Below are 13,598 nucleotides of genomic sequence, written 5' to 3'. Positions count from 1 at the left end.
ATATTATAAAATTTCTACAAGATATAATTTTAAGACTAATATTTTATTTCAATTCAATTTATTATTTCAGAAATCACTTTTTTAAGTTCTTTAGCCAAAGAATTTTTATATTTAAAAACTATATTGTTAATATACGAAAAGTTATTTTATTTTTACTTAATTAAATTTATGTAATTTATTTATTTATTTTTTAAATGTAGTTTGGTGACATCGTGATTCGTTGGGAATTGGGATATCAACAAAAGACACGCGTTGAATTATAAATGCACGTGGGAATTATCTGTTGGCGTACACGTGTCAGTAAAAGGAAAAATCTTCTAACTGCTCGGTACAAAGCATATGACGCTTGAGTGGGTTAGTGTTGAGGGATAAATTATGAGGCGAATTAAATCTCAATTTGTTACAAACATATTTGATTGCGTTACATTAAATTGATAATTTGGGCTAGGTCAAAAAATGAATTTATTTTGGGAACCATTTATATATACATACTTAATTCAATTAATCAATCATAAAATATTTTTTAAAAGTAAATTAAAATTAACCTCATATATAATTATTAAGCATAAAATTTTCAAACATTTAAATTTATTTGGAGTACAATGTTTTAGTTCCATTGAATTTTTTTTTTTTACTAAATATAATCTTAAAATCACTTACATAATATAGTTTAAGATTTAATTCGACATAAGAAATTTTAAAAAAATTTATAGCACATTTGCAGAATGTAAATTCGGAACGATTATAAAAAATTCGTAGGTCAGGGTACTATTTATGTTTTTGAAGCGATTCGCGAGTTATAAGATCACTATACTTGGCTGAGCTATGAGGTTGTCAATGGGATCAGAAAATTTCTAAAGATCATATATAGTTGAAGTGGATACGCAAAAAATTTATAGAGCGGTGGTTGCAAGTGAAGATAATCGCTCGTAATTCAACCTCATTGTTGCATACTGTCGCGCGTTACTTCAACGACAATCGAATGTGGTACTTCAAGTTAGCCGAAACCGTATAACGAGATTGCGCATAGCATAACAGAGCGAAAGCAACCCTGAAAAGAAATTCAATATTTACTTTTCTGGTCCAATAAGACCCAAATGCGATTTCCATTTCTAGCCCAAAAATAAATTTATTATTCGCTTCGGCCCAAAAGTTAGGAACCATGTCCTGTTAACCAAAAAACATTTCTTTATGTGGCCCAGTAGAAGAATAAAATTTAAAATAAAAGATGGCGTCGCCCGGACTCGAACCGGAGACCTTCAGTGTGTTAGACTGACGTGATAACCAACTACACCACGACACCTTGTTGTTGACAAGATGGGTATATTTTCCTAATTTAAATTAAATTGTCATATTTAATTATTTATTTACATACTATTTTCACATATACAACTATCAATAATTTTTACTATTGTTGTACTTTTACCATATCAAGTGAAAATTTTATTTTTTTTTATTTACTTAAAAGTAAAATCATTTTCACCATTGCTCATTTTTTATTATTATTTTACAGTGACATAATTATTACATGGTAACATATGTGACTATTATTTTAACTTTTTATAAGAATTAACATAAAATTTACACATATTATTTTATGTAATACTTTTATTGTTAAAAAATAATATATTCAGCAAAATTCAAACTCAAATACATAAAATAATCAAGTTGACTCTAAATACTTTTCTTAAATTTCTTTGCGGCTTCAAGTACCAAAAAAATATAGAGCGAGACATTATTACATTCCAGCTGTTTGCCTTTGCCTTTTTTTTTTTTTTTGGCGGTAAAAAAAGTTTTTAACTGCGTATAATTATCTAAATAAGATAATATAATTAACACATAATATTTTATTTTTTTAAAAATGTGAGAAACTCATTAAAAATTAAATTAATTTAATTATAATAATTTTACTAACATATTAATAAATTAATATTTATATTTATTATAATTAATTTATAACACTTTTAGAAAATAATAAATTATATTTTTTAATAAAATTTAAATTGGTGATAAATTTATTTAACTAATTTAAAACTATCATCGCCATTGTCAACTGCATTATACTTCTCCTCGCAAGCTAATATATGTATATATATATATATATATATATATATTTTTATATATAAGGAATAAACAATAACATATAATAAAAATCACTCTCAGGCAGTACACATATATCAGAGAAAGAGAAGTGCTGTAAGTGATAATTTTTAGAAAATCGATAAAAAGTATGATTTATCAAATAATCAGTACATTAATTTTTGTTACGATTGATATGTTGTATTTTGATAATTAAATTTTTTATAAGTTAAAATTTGATTGTTAAAATATAATTAAAATTAATATTAATGTAAATTATTTCATTAGTAATAATTTTATTTAAGGTCTGAACAGCAAGAGTATTATCCGTCTCTAGAACTATATTGCGATCTAAAATTTCATACTAAAGCGAATCCATCTATCGCATTCCACAGCTCAGTCTGAAAGAACATAATATATATTAATGGAAGAGTGAAGGCGGTCGAGTAAGCAGGAGTAATAAGCCTCTGCTACCTATAATTTCGAAAACACACCGTGTCAGTCCCCTCACCAATTTGACACACCAGTCGGACATCGAAGCCTTTCCTCAAATTAACCTTCCTTACTTGTCTTCCTAGTAATTATTTTCTACTTTCTTAGCATGCCCATTCAGGAGCCCGGTACTGCCCAAAGATTACAACACAATCATTCACACACACATATATATATATATATGTATATTCATTCTGACATATACATACATACACACAGGTGAATTTGTATTTATTTCAGAATCTTCGAGAAACTACTGATAATATCAGTTAAAAAATTGTGAACTGACTTCTTGGTGGGTCGGATGGCGCAGCCACTTATCCCTTTCAGATCTCTCCGTCTTTCATCAGTTACGCGTACTACAGAGCATTTGTGCCAAGTTACAGGAATTAATTTAAGTTATAATAAAATAAGTTTAATTAATTAAATCTTCTTTATATGGGTATGTTCAGAGGCAAACATCAAATTTGATGCCATCCAAATCCAATATCATTTAGGAAACCATGATTTTCCCCACCCAGTCTGCAATTTTGGCAAGCAAAGACACCAGATCGTATCCCAGTCAAACCGGTTGACCATCTCGGGTTTCCAAATTTATTCAAAGCTTCAGTCTTTGCACTCGGACCCGAGCATACCCACACCCACCAAACTGTTACACATTACACGCCCATGTATATAATATATAATCTAATATAAAGAAGGAGTCCAAGTCCAAACAAAATGTGTAGTATGAAATGAATATATCATGCTATCCAAGGTCAACAAAAGTATAGTATAGAAAATATAAATATTAACATATAATATATTTCGTTACATATATTTTTATTCAATACCGAGTAATTAAAAAAATAGTGTCATATTAATAAGTATAATTATAATAATAATATGATAATACAATGTGGGAGGGAGGCCAACTTTGGGAAGTAGATAGAGGAGGAGCGTCTTTGTTGTTCATGAAAGCAGAGTGGAGTGGGGCAGGGTTTCACACGTGAAGACGCTCCTCCCAGTCCCCCCACCCCCTCCCCGCAATTATCATCACGTGCATTATAATACCATCATCAATATTCAATTAATTTAATTTTTTTTTTTCATACATAAAATTAGGGATGGTCCTAACTGTACCAAATCTTTTTGTCCTACAAAATCTCATTAACTCTACCAAAATTGTAGGTGGGCCCTTTTTTATTTTTCTTAATTATATTAATTACTATAAAATAATTATAATGCATAAAAATCCCATTTTTTTTTATTTAAATTTAAAATATTTTTTTTTTATTTTAATATATATATTATTTTAAATATATTATTTAAATAATAAAATAGATTATTTTCACGTTAATTTTTTTTTTTGTTAAATAATAATAATTGATTGTGAGATGTATTGAGTTACAATAAACTGTTAAATAGCACGAGACTTATGACAAACTTAAAGCATGTTTTTCTTTAATAATATAATAATAATAATAAATAAATAAATAACTTATAATGAAATGATAAAAGGGGGAATAAATTATGATGGCATTGTGGGCGTCAATGAACTATTATTACTTTTCCCCTTTGTTTTCATTTGGTATTATTTATAGTAACATTAATATAAATTCATCTATAATTAATAGTTTGTTAATTTTTCATTATAACCTATTTTTTTTTTTTTTGAAAAAAAAAAAATAGATGGGATGGAAGTATGACTGAAATTTAATTATATATAAAACAGTGATTTTTTAATTTTTAATTTCATATAAAACATAATAACACTTACTAATTTAATTATATACGTGAACATAATTTGTACTGTGTATGGCATTGTTAAGGTACTAATTCACTTTTTAATTACAAATTCTTCATATATAGTAATTGAAAATGTATACTCTTCAGTCTCTATATACATATATATATTACCAAAAGTATAATTTGATTATGTTTGAAATGAATTAGTTCCAACAGGAATTTATATTTATTTTTTGTTTAAACATTAAAATATTAATATCAAATAATTTAAATAGCATAAAAGTAATTTATTTATTAAAAAATATATATTCGAAACTCTCACATAACATAATATATGTTTGTTTGATTTAAAATCTTACTCAAACTTAAAAAAATTCAAATCAAAATTCTTATATTTTAAACTATGCTTTATATACCTTTCAATCTAAATAATGTAAATATATTTGATTTAATTTTATCTCAAATCATTACGATAATGGCAATGCGAAAAAGCCTGTTTACTTTAACAAATATGTTAATTGATGAGAATATTTTAGAAAGAATAAAAACAAAAAAAAAAAAAAAAAATTGGAGGACTTAATTGAAAAAACTTAAAATATTAAACAATAAATTAAAAATAGTCAAAAGGTAAGGGTCATATTTGCAATTTTCCCTTTGGAAAACTTTAATGACACTGTACTACGGGAGTTAATTAAGGGAAAAATTAGAAAATTCAGATTAATTAAATATAAACAAAAATTTTAACAATTAATATGATTACAATTACCAAAATCATTATAACTTAAATGTATATTATTGTGGTCATAACCCAACACATGTGTATTGTGATTATTTAGTCAATTTTACTGTTTACAGTAATTATTAAATCAATATTACCAAAAGTTATAAAGTCAACATCAAATTTGATTGAAAATTTTAATTATAATAATAAATTATTTATTTTTCCTTTCAATCTTAAGTGGAATTAATTGCTCCCAAAATATTAAAAAAATAGTCAAACATCTAACTCATTATTTATTTAAATTCAATCCGAACTTATTTAATTGCGTTATTATTGTCTCATATTTATACTATCTAAATTTATATATGTCGTATAAAATTAAAAATGTATACAACACTCTTTTATAAAAAGATATAACTCTTCGTTAATGTATAAGAGATAAATTCTTATTATAAAAAGATACATATTTTGGTAAGTACATAATAAAAAAATTACTTTTTTTTTAAATTAAAGAAGAAAATAACATTTATAAAAAAAAATATATTACTATTATTTTTTTCACATTAAGTTAAACCATAAATAAATTTGAATTTTATGGTAGGAAGATTATCTTAAACTCTAGTAATATTCGGAAGAAAATAAAATGTATTAACAATTAGTAGAAAAACAAGAATCTAGTTTTATTATTTTTGCATTAAGAGTAATTTTAATTTTTTAATAATATTAAAAAAAATAATGTAAAATTATAAAAATTGATAAGTAAATGATAAAATTTTTATTTATTATTTAATTACATACATGATAAGTTAAAAAAATAAGCTAAAAACCACGAAGAATCTAACACAATCTTCAAATTGTATGAAGTGATTCGTTATGTTCTTTTTTGGACCATATATATAATAGAGTTTGTATATGCATGGATTCTACTCATTTTTACTAATTATATATATATATATATATTTATAGTCCAGTTTTCGGATCTTGTGTCCTCTCATCTTCTATATATATATATATATATATGTGTGTGTGTGTGTATATAAAACCTCATAATCCTAAAAGAAAGAAAGAAAGAAAAAAAAAAAGCTTCATGAGATTGATTCTGGCATAAGTTAGAGTCACCTGCACCATAAATTCTCATATGTCTAGTAGTATATATATATAAAAAAATATATGTGTAAGCATGGAGTATTTTTTAAATATTAATTTACATTTTAGTTTGTAATTAAAAATAAATTAGTTAAGAGTTTCAAATCTGAAAATCAGCACGTGTTGGTTTATTTCATGCAAAAAAAAAAACAAAAAAAAATTTCCAAAAGTACTTATTGAACACACAATTTTTGACAAATTTACAATTGAGCCCCTGAATTACTAATCCCGTTCTAAATATTTAAATATTAATTTTAAAATAAAAACATTAATTAATTTGGTTCGGTCAAAGTCACCACTCACCAAGATGCCACCGAAGCAGTACAGTATTCTATCTTGATACACAACCAATTAAAAACAAAAAATGTAATATTAATTTATTTCTTAATTTAAGTACACACACGCACACACACACATACATACATACGTATGCGTGTGTATATATATGTGTATAACATCACAATAGATAAAAAAAAAAAATAATAATAATAACTAATATATTGTCTTGTATTGCAGTTTATCATATGATTGCACTCAAGTGCCTTATTTGTTTATAAAGTGGGGATTTTAAATATTTTTAAATTAATAAACCTTTTTATTAGAAAATATTTATTAGAAAATATTTTTGAATTCTATTTGGGAAATATTAAAATAATAATATTTTTCATAATTGTACCATTAAATTAATTAAATATTTAAGGGGGTGGGGAAAAAAAAAAGAAGAAGAGAGAGAGAGATTTTGGAAAGACAGCTGTAGTTCATAAGTCGTAAGACTATTTATTATATACACCAACTGTAGCGTTATACTTAATAGTTTTCAAGGTAACCGCTAAAAATAACGCCCTTCTTCTCTTTTTCTCATCCGCTTATTTTGGCGGCACCAAACCCGCACTCTTACCCGGATTTCACTCTCTTCTTCTCTCAATCCTATCTCTTCTGTCTCCACTCGGTCCTTGATTCCTACAAATACCAATTTCTTGTTTCGCCTCTTAGATTCTGAGTTTCCTTTATGTGTGCGGAGGAAAGCTTCGATGGCGGACGCTAATAACCATTCCTTTTCTCCCTCCAGTCTCTTCTGCCGAGAAACCGAAGCCTGTTTCGATGGCGAAGATGAAGAAGAAGAAGAAGAAGAAGAAGAAGATGATGATCGACCCGTTTACAGTATTTATTGTGATAATCCGTGTTTTGTTGTGGCGGAGAATGAGGGTGAGTTTATTGAGAATTTGGTTCAGAGGGAGACGATGAGTTTCGGTTCGAGAATGAAGGTCGATGATTGTTCGAGAACAAGCCTTAGCTGGCTCAAATGTGCTCGTTTGGATGCAATTGAATGGATTTTCAATGTTCGTTTCTCTTCTTAAATCCTTTTTTCTTCTTGTTTGGGGTTTTATATAATCGAGTTCTGTTTGTAAAAGTTTGTGGCCTTTTTTTTTTTTTTTTTTTTTTGTTTTTGTTTTTGATCCAGACAAGAGCAGTGTTTGGATTTCAGCACCATACGGCTTATCTTTCCATCACTTTCCTCGATCGATTTCTATCGAGAAGATCCATTGAAGTAAGCAAAACAGAAACAGAACTAACTCAATGTAATGCGGTTTTATATTTGCCTATGATTGGGTGATTATTGGATGATGTTATTGATGTTGATATAGGATGGGAAATTGTGGGCTATTCGATTGTTATCGGTAGCATGTTTATCATTAGCAGCCAAAATGGAGGAGTGCAGAGTACCAGCCTTATCAGAATTTGCAGTAGATGATTATGTTTTTGAAGACAAGGTGATTCAAAGAATGGAGTTATTGGTGTTGAGTACTTTGGAATGGAAGATGAGTTCAGTCACTCCTTTTGCTTATTTGCATTTCTTTATTCTCAAGTTCTGTGGTGAAGAAGCTAGACTAAAAGAACTGGTGTCTAAAGCTGTGGAACTTATCCTGGCTATTCCAAAGGGTAATCCTTAAACATATATCTAGATGTTTGATGATTGCTTTAAATTGATTAAGTACTTAATCTGGGTCACCTTGGTTCAGAGATTAATCTTATGAATCATCGGCCATCGGCTATTGCTGCCGCTGCAGTTCTTGCTGCATCTTCCAGGAAATTAACAACAAAAGAAATGAAGGTCAAGATGGAAGTGATCTCATCGTGGGTATCTCTAGAAAATGTGAGCTTTTCTCCTCGGATTATAAAGTACTTCTCTTTTGTAAACTTGTCTTATCTTTTTAAAGTAAAGAGTGAAGAGGCTTTGTTAAATTGTTGATAATGGCATTTTGTTCTTTAACTAATACAAATTCATCTTACAATTGAACTTGCCGCAGGAACGTGTGTTCTCCTGTTATAATCTAATGCAGGAAATAGAGATGGGGGAGTACAAGACACCTAAAGTTTTCTCCCCAAAGTTGTCAACACTACACTGTAGCTCAACTGATGTTCTTGAGAGTTCTTGTTTAGCATCTGGAGCCGGGTCTAAGAGGCGGCTCACATTCAGTGAGTTGGATCAAAACAGCCCGGTAAAGAAAATCTGTCGGACGTTGGACTGATTGGAGTTTGATGTTTCCCTCTAAGGAAATATTTGGTGTGTGGGTTTATTGACTTGGTTACATAGCAGCCAGCTTTTTTCACAGGGAAAGGAATTTAATCCTTTGTTATTAGATTTGATTATAGGTGTTAAATGGATTTTATCTACCATGTCATGGTATAGTTTGGAGTTGGTGATTGAGGTTCCATTTTCCAATACCAAACAAAAATTTTCAGCCCGGTGACAACCAAGAAGACAAGGATGAAAAGGGAAAGTAAATAAATAAACAGAAGAAGTGATAGCTTTAGCCAAAAGAGTATGATGATCATATGAGAGAAAGAGAAAAAGAAAGAGACTTAGTGAAGTCTAAAAGCCATTAAGGAGGGAAGAAGAGAGGCGAAGAGATTGCTTGCCAGAAAGCCATTGAAGACTGTTTGTTTATAGTCAATTCTTTGTAGTGTTTGCTTTCATGAATGCACCACCTACTATATTGCTCACCCACTCTTCCAATCTGTTGTATTTCTTTTTCCCTTTGATTTTTTTTTTTGGGGTTTTTTCTTTTTTAATTTTTTCATGTCGTGACAGAGAATATATATTTATGTATACATCAGTTGAAGCCCTACCTTTTGATGTGGTGGGGGGTAGTGAGATGCTTCCCTGTGTCTTTCAAAAGGCTGAAAGCATTGAGGAATGAAAAACTGTTTTGTTTGATTTTGGTACATCTGTGTTACATTCTGGGCCATTTTGAAAAGTATATATAAAAGGTGAATGTGATTTGATTTTGCCTGGAATATTTGAGGGTTTTCTTTTTGATGAATTTGCTGCAAAATAACAGTTAAACCCAATTTTTGTTCGTTGAAAAAAAGTAATATCCACCCTTTCGAGTGAAACATTATTGCGTGGTTTTAGTATTCATTAGTGTCGATTAAGTAATCTTTCGTATACTAAGATAATTTGAAAGAAATCGTTTAGTATCAAATCGAACTTTATAATTTGTTAGTATTTATTATCTAATACTATAATTTTTTCCGCATTCATGAATTTTTTTAATCTTTGCTTTTCGTCAATGTGACTGACGAAATTCATATTATATTTAGACATAAAGGATAATCCAACGTATAAACACTAAAAATTTTAGATATAAAAATAAAAATTAACAAAATGAAAGGAAGAAATTAATTGAGAATGTTGTTGCAATTGATGGGTGTAGGACCCAAAAAGGCATATGATGATGGATTTAGGAGTTGGTAAATTTTGTTTTTGAGGGGGAAGGTGAAGTATGGCTGGCAATGGCATGAGATTCATGGCAAACTGGTGTCAGACCCTCCCCCACCTCTCTCACATGCCTTCATGGAGTTCTTAGGAATTCCAGTCTGGCATACTACATGCCATTTTATTTTTAGTCCTCTGCATTTACTCTCTACTTCCCCTCTCTGCATACCCTCCTTTTTTTTTTTTGCATCTTTCATATATGTATACACACACAGACATACAGACATACAGACATACATACATACGTACGTACATCATGTATGCATATAACGCGACATCTATATGTAAGTTGGCTAGAAGCATAAAGATATATATATATATATATATATTTGTTTATGTCTATGTTAAGAATTTTTTCATGTAACACATATTAAAGATGGGTGTCACTCAGTGTGGAAGTTACTTCTCCCAATCAAAACAACAATCATAATTCCAATGACAAATGTATTTATATTTGGGTCCATTTCCTCAATAAATTCCTAGTACATTTGGTTCAATTTGACAATTGAATAATGGAATTGTAATTTTCAGAGTAATTTATCAAATTGATTCATGAAATTTGATATTTATAATAATTTAGTATATGATATTTTTTTAGTTCTAATTTAATGTCTTATGTTTGTCCATTTAGACGTCTAATTTTTTTTTAAATAATTATGTTATATTTAAATATTTTTAAAAATTACCATTACTTAATAATTAATTTGTCAAAATTATTATTTTAAATTGCTTTTTAAGTATAAAATATACTATAATTATTTTGTATTTTTTATTATAAAAATAACAAAAAAAATTAGATGTTTGAAACAAAAGTTAAGGAGCCAAACTATAACAAGAAGAAATTATGGACTAAATCGTAATAATTATTAAATTTCAAAAATTAATTGTAGGGAAGGAAAATAGAATGAACCAATTTTTGCATAAAGTTGATGAAAACTATATATTTCAAATAAATAAAAAATATTATTAAGGGTTTAAAATGTAATACCCGGATCCAGAATTTGGCCCGTGATTAATTTTAAATTTTAAGAAATGTATAAAAATCTAATTTTAAAATTAATAAATTTTTATTTAATGTGAAATTAGAAAAAAAAAAATAGGCTGATGATGAAATTGAAAATAATTTTGAAAAAAATAGATAAAAATTTAGGTTCAGATGGTGTTTTTGAAAGAAAAATCGAAAACTGGGGATCAAAACGCAATTAAAAAATTTTTTGTTACGTAGGACCGCCCAGTCAGCAGTCCCGACGAACCGGAGCGCGCTGTGTGGTAAATTGCGCTGACTCGGTGCCACGCGGGAGGCCACGCTGGCAATCCGCGTGTCCGCGCACGTGGACAGTCCAGATCCATTTCCTCATCAGACTCGATAGTACGGCCGAGATCAAATCGCGACAAACGGTTCATATTCATTTTTTCTTTAAATGTGGTTGGACGCTTGAGATCAAACACGATGAACAATCCAGATTAACGCGATACTTATATAAATAGCTCGTATCACACCGAACCCAAACCCTAGCCGTTAACCTCCTGTCGGAGAAGAAGAACTAGTGCTGGAGAAGGGAGCTGACCGCCGCTCACCGCTACGCCGAAGCCACATCCGACCGCTAAAAAAGATAAAAAATTATCATATCCGTTTGGAATTTGATTTCGAGCACCCCCATGATCAAATCGGAGCAAAAACAATGGTAGGTGAGACAGAAACTGCGGGCAAAGCCTGATGACATCGCCGCAGGCAAAACTCGAAACCTCATCCGATGAGCTCCTTTCTGTTTCTCGTATCGTGCGATTTTTTCACCATTATGTTCGCCATTCTATTTTTTATAGGTTGATCGAAGAAAAACATCTAACCGTAAAGGTGAGTCGGTGGAGCAGCCGCACCGGAAAATCCCACCACTTGTAGGTTTCTGTTTTTTGACTTTTTTCGGCCACCGAGACCCCCTAACGTGTTTTCTCGTAAGGATGGGTATAAAATCTGCCGAAATCGACCAAAATTGACCGAAAACGGCCAGGTCGAGACAAACCACCCCGTGGGTGGTGGTGTCGTCGCCAGAGCACGGCAGTGCCGTTATGTTATAATTTCAAAATTAGCTGAAAAATATTTTTTTAACTGATTTTGAATTTTTTGGAAGTATTTTTAGGTAAGTGAAGTATGTTTTAATCTCCATAGAAAAAATCAGGAAACCCGGGGACCATCAATAGGTGCAATAGAAAGTTCGGTATTTCAGACACCGATTTGAGTAAGAATCTCTCACCTTATTCTCTATTATGGAATTGAAGCTTAATAATCGATTATATGGTATTTTGTGTAAATTAAAAAACTTTGAGAATAATTACATGTTACTAATGAAGGTGGAACCAATTAGTTCTTTATTTGTCATATTTAACTGATTGTGGAATTTACAGCTTTAAATATATGATGATATATTGGAATGGTTAAATGATTCAATTATGTTTTTTTGATATATATATATATATATTATTTGTCTTGCATGATTTATGGTTGATTTGTGAAATTAGAAATTAATATGCAAGCTAAAAATTGATTGGTCATGTAAATTAATGAATGGTAGCCTTACTGGATATCTTGTGAGATGGTGGACAGACCGGATATATAGGAAATCCTATCATGAACGTTGCCTCATACCGGATGGGGTATCGAGAAATGATATTTTTCGTACTCATACTAGATGGGGTATGAGGACGACATAATTCACCTTCATACCGGACAGGGTATTGATGGATAATATTTTTGTCGCTCATACCGAACGAGGTATGAGGACGACCGGTTAGTTGACAATATTGAATATTGGTTCACGCGTAGTAAAAAATCCTTATGGGTCCCCAAGGATACCAGTAGACAAATAAAAAGAGAAAATAGTTGCTATTCCTCACTGAAAATGAGATTTGAATGTTATTTGAATTATTGTATCTCTAAAGGTCGATTTTGAAAATCTCGCAATAGTAAATATATATAATAAATGATTTTTCCTTATGATAAATGAATTTACTTAAATTAAAAGTTGCATGAGTTATTTTTATGATTTTTACCAACATTCAGTTTTTGCATCGGTGAGTAATGCGATATTTTTACGGGGTTAGTATAACTCACAATTTCATTAATTATTTCATATCAAAAAAATTAAGACCAGATCTCGATCAACAAAAAGGTTATAATAGCTCACTACGCGGACTCCCTTCAAAAGCTAGTGAAATTCATCCTAAAATATTCAGTGTATTGCCTTTTGTTTATTTTTTTGATTTTCATTTATTTTTTTTAAAAAGGACATTCTCGTAACTCTATTGGGTACTCTAAATTATTGTACAAGAAATGTGAACCGTAAACTCTATTATTTCGCTTCTGCATTTAATTCATAACTTTATTTTTTTTTAAAGTTTTGATATTTTTCATAAAAACTAATTTTAAAAACTAATTTATTAAATTATTTTAATTTTTATTTATATAAATAAAAATTTATAAAGAAAAAATTCAAATTAAGGGTGTCTAAGAAAATTGATTTTATTTATACTAAAAATAAAATCATTTTAGCATTTTTTTATATTGTTATTTCTGTTTATAATTAAGGGTTGTACTACATCCATATATATATATATATGTATGTATATGTGTGTGTGTTTGTAATATATAAATAT

The 13,598-nt window shown here is 29.2% G+C and overlaps 1 protein-coding gene and 1 non-coding gene across 3 annotated transcripts; one reads left to right on the top strand and one right to left on the bottom strand.

Moving 5' to 3' along the window:
* Positions 1-1,229: 1,229 nt before the first annotated feature.
* On the bottom strand, positions 1,230-1,303 carry TRNAV-AAC (transfer RNA valine (anticodon AAC)). Its single transcript has one exon. It is a non-coding gene; the product is annotated as a tRNA-Val (tRNA).
* A 5,665-nt stretch (positions 1,304-6,968) lies between these two features.
* On the top strand, positions 6,969-9,466 carry CYCD5;1 (cyclin d5;1). Of its 2 annotated transcripts, none has more exons than XM_088217272.1 (5): positions 6,969-7,506; positions 7,629-7,715; positions 7,813-8,107; positions 8,188-8,347; positions 8,476-8,655. In XM_088217272.1, the coding sequence occupies exons 1-5, from the start codon at positions 7,198-7,200 to the stop codon at positions 8,501-8,503; spliced, it is 879 nt and encodes a 292-aa protein (XP_088073398.1). In that variant the 5' UTR covers positions 6,969-7,197; the 3' UTR covers positions 8,504-8,655. The 2 variants fall into 2 exon arrangements, with proteins under 2 accessions (XP_088073398.1, XP_021907874.2); XM_022052182.2 differs by having other exon boundaries at positions 6,970-7,506; positions 8,188-8,321; positions 8,476-9,466.
* The last annotated feature ends 4,132 nt before the right edge of the window (positions 9,467-13,598 follow it).

This window comes from Carica papaya, chromosome 4 (assembly GCF_054855325.1).
Source record: "Carica papaya isolate Zhongbai chromosome 4, ASM5485532v1, whole genome shotgun sequence".
NCBI lineage: Eukaryota > Viridiplantae > Streptophyta > Magnoliopsida > Brassicales > Caricaceae > Carica > Carica papaya.
Note: the sequence above shows the minus strand (reverse complement) of the source record. Positions and strands in the feature narration are given on the sequence as shown.